The sequence below is a fragment of the Amphimedon queenslandica genome, unplaced genomic scaffold (genome assembly GCF_000090795.2).
Source record: "Amphimedon queenslandica unplaced genomic scaffold, v1.1 AMPQUscaffold_12381, whole genome shotgun sequence".
NCBI lineage: Eukaryota > Metazoa > Porifera > Demospongiae > Haplosclerida > Niphatidae > Amphimedon > Amphimedon queenslandica.
The window spans coordinates 11,401-14,871 of NW_003547382.1; the positions used below are offsets into that span (position 1 = coordinate 11,401).

General features: G+C 35.4%; 1 protein-coding gene across 1 annotated transcript in view; it reads left to right on the forward strand.

The window, feature by feature from the left end:
- Window positions 1–708: 708 nt before the first annotated feature.
- Window positions 709–3,471, forward strand: part of LOC109587928 (neurotrypsin-like) — a 4,180-nt gene continuing 1,417 nt past the window's right edge. Inside the window, exons 1-4 of the mRNA XM_020004137.1 lie at window positions 709–962; window positions 2,462–2,663; window positions 2,716–2,855; window positions 2,913–2,972. Coding sequence (XP_019859696.1) covers window positions 839–962; window positions 2,462–2,663; window positions 2,716–2,855; window positions 2,913–2,972 — 526 coding nt within the window. The 5' untranslated portion in view covers window positions 709–838. The remainder of the gene's footprint in view (window positions 963–2,461; window positions 2,664–2,715; window positions 2,856–2,912; window positions 2,973–3,471) is intronic.

Here is a 3,471-nt window from a genome sequence, read left to right on the forward strand (position 1 = left end):
TAGACACAATGACAGCAACCGGCACTGCGCAATAGCCAAAATGCTGGAGTGAATAAGTGCAGTACAAAATAAAGAAGCAGTCTGCTACAAAAATCAATTGTACTACTTACCAGTGGCAGATCTGGGGGTGGGCAAAGCCAGGCATTTGCCCTATCAGCAGTCTAATTATAATCATTGCTAGATAATTATATTCAATGTTTAGATAATAATATTCTTGTAAAGTACTATCTCATTCATTATACATTGAGTGAAACCTCAATCCATGCCCATATTTACCCAGCTATGACAACCAACTGCAGATACCCAGCAAGCTTACTCGTGATACATGAGATTAATAACTAATAATAAGCCACCCTACTCATGAATATGATTAATGCCCTCCCCAAATCTGCCCATGCTACTTACCAGAAGATCCAATCCCTGGGGAAGCCTAGGGCCAGCAGTAGGAAAGCACCCAGTCTGAGAGTGATGATACTGCGGTTGGAGGAGGTAGGAAGGCTGTGGTTAGACTGCTGACACAGCTGCGGATAGTGAAATGAACTAGCCTCTCCACTGCACCACCACGACCCTGCTGTAGAAATAGTGCTGATTGTCGTATTTATACTTGATATCTGTATATAGTATACTGGGGCGAAGCCCCAGTATACTAGATATATAATTTTGTAAAGGCACGCCCACTTCCTGTAAGTTCCCTCTCTCTAGGACATTCTCAAATAAACACAACTGACCACGAGGATAACCACGCGAATGTCAAGGAGTGGCCCCGCCTTATCATTAACTGACTTTAAACGCAAGCCTTTAAAGACTATTATGTAGTTATGGAACAGACTACTATTTTATGAAGTGGGATGATGTTAACTGTGGTAGTAGTTCATACCTGTCCATTGCTCAATGTTCCTACTCTACTTACATTGACTATGGTTGTGTTAACTCTAACAGTTATGATGCTACTGTATACTGCTGTAAGACTGCATTTTATTTTTACATTAGCAATGATTCAATTTTACAGATACCACTAGGATCTGGAACAGTAATCTATTCCCTGGTATGATACATCTTCAAGATGGAGATTATTCTAATGAAGGACGTGTTGAGGTTTATTGTAATGGACAGTGGGGGACAATATGCAGTGATGGGTTTGACTCAAATAATGCTAACACTATCTGCAAGCAGCTGGGATATGATGTATCATTTAGTTTTAATAATTTTTCATTGTATGCTAAAATTGAATAAAAGCCAGGGATATTTACTTAGTTGTAATTCTCCATTTTTGTAGGCATGAGAATTCTAGTAATTCAACTGTATGGAGTCGCTCTGTTCCTAATTTACCCACTGATGTATGCTTTTCTGTGACTGATACTTGTCCAGTGTCTTTGGTGTCAAATTGTAAAAATGCAATTGCTGTCACATGTGGTAAATATTAGAAATATAAAATTATTTGCACAGTGGCAGTAGTATTTTTATTACTAGATCTAATGCTCTGTATAATACATGAGGCATTTGCCCCTGAATCCGGGTTCAGAATATTTGCATTGCTACCGGAAGTGCTGTATAATGCAATTATAAACGCAAGAATAGATCCAAGTTCTATTCTTGCGTTTACCCATCGTGTTACTTCCAGTTGCAACGCAAATATTCTGAACCAGGCTGTACAACAAGTCTTGTTCCCCTTATAATCAAAAAGTCTTACTTGTAAATAAAACTTTGCTTATTAATTATCATGAAGCCTCTAAAAATTTTAATTTTTACATGGTAAATAGCTAAGTCTAAGACACACCATGCTTAATGTGTTCATGGTTTGCCCCCTAGCTAATTTTATTAGTTTTTTTGAAATTTTTTTCTGTTAACTAGCACTTATTTTAAATTTATTTGTTTTGCATTATTTCTTTATTCTAGGTGAAGTGTCTACCTCAACAAGACAATCTGTAACTACTTCAACTTGCCAACAATACAATTGTGAGAGCATATCATTGAAATTATAGTAAAAGTATTTGTATGTTTAATTTAATTAGCTCAAGCAGCTGCTGGAACTATTATTCTATCTCGTAATAATGTGTCTTCAACCTCTTATTACTATGGAACAATTAGAGTCTATTATAATGGATGGGGCAACATTTGTGATGACAACTATTATAACTTTTATGAAGCTAATGTCATTTGTCATCAGTTGGGATACACTGGAGCTTCAAGTTCCTCTAGAGCTGAACTAACTAGGTACATGTATATATAAAAGTTTGAGTGATATACTGGTAAATTTTTTGGCCTGTAGTTATGGTACAGACTATCTTTCTATGAAATGGGATGATGTTAACTTTGCCAGTAGCAGCTATTTATCTATTGCTCAATGTTCCTACTCTACTTACATTGATAGTGGTTGTGTGAACAGCAACAGTTATGATGCTACTGTATCCTGCTGTAAGATAATATTTTTGTTAAACTGTATTAATTGGTATTATTACAGATACCACAAGGATATGGAACAGTAATCCATATGCTGGTATGGTACGTCTTCAAGATGGAGATTATTCTAATGAAGGACGTGTTGAGGTTTATTGTAATGGACAGTGGGGGACAATATGCAGTGATGGGTTTGACTCTACTGATGCCAACACTCTCTGCAAGCAACTGGGATATGATTCATCCTCATTCTTTCATCTTTCAACGTATGTGATTCTAATTTGTTCATTAATGATTATTGTATAAAATTATTTTTAGTGATTCAAATGACAGTTTGCCTTTTTGGACTTCTAACATGTATAGTACAACAAATGATTTGTGTTTTAAAGAGCACAATAATTGTCCCAACACTTCAGTGACAAGTTGCTCCTTCTCCAACAGTGTATCAATCCAGTGCAGTAAGGCAGTAAATTTTATCTACATGCATTATGTGAATTATTTTCTGCTACATGTAGCTGATGTTGCTGCGTTCACTAGACTTAATATTGAGCAAGATACTTGTGCTAAATTTCCTGGTAAGTCTCCAAAATTTGACTTTGGTTTCAATTAAGGAAACTAAGTTCATATTCGTTGTAGTGACTAGTGAGTAATTGCAGATAGTCATTTAAATTAAGTAGAATAGTAGCTACATGTAGCTTTAATTTGTAACTACATGTACTATTTAGTGCAAAGTACTGTATAGCACAAAGTTTACAAGGGCTATAAATTTCACGCAAAGTCTATTTTGCTAATTTAATTTATGCTAAAGTTCACTGTTTGCCATGATGAAATGATTGTTTTCTGTTAATTTTCAATGAATCACAAATATCAGAAAATTTATTGCCCTCAAAAATTTGCCATGCATAGTGTAGCTCAAGTCTCTTTCTATTCTCCAAATTAGTCACTGTCACCTACAGTTTTGTTTGTTAGCCAAAATTAATTATTATTGCTACACAAATCATTTGGTATGTGTATAAATGTATGTATACATGTATACTACAATACTGTATGTAGAGTATGAATCACACAAGCAAC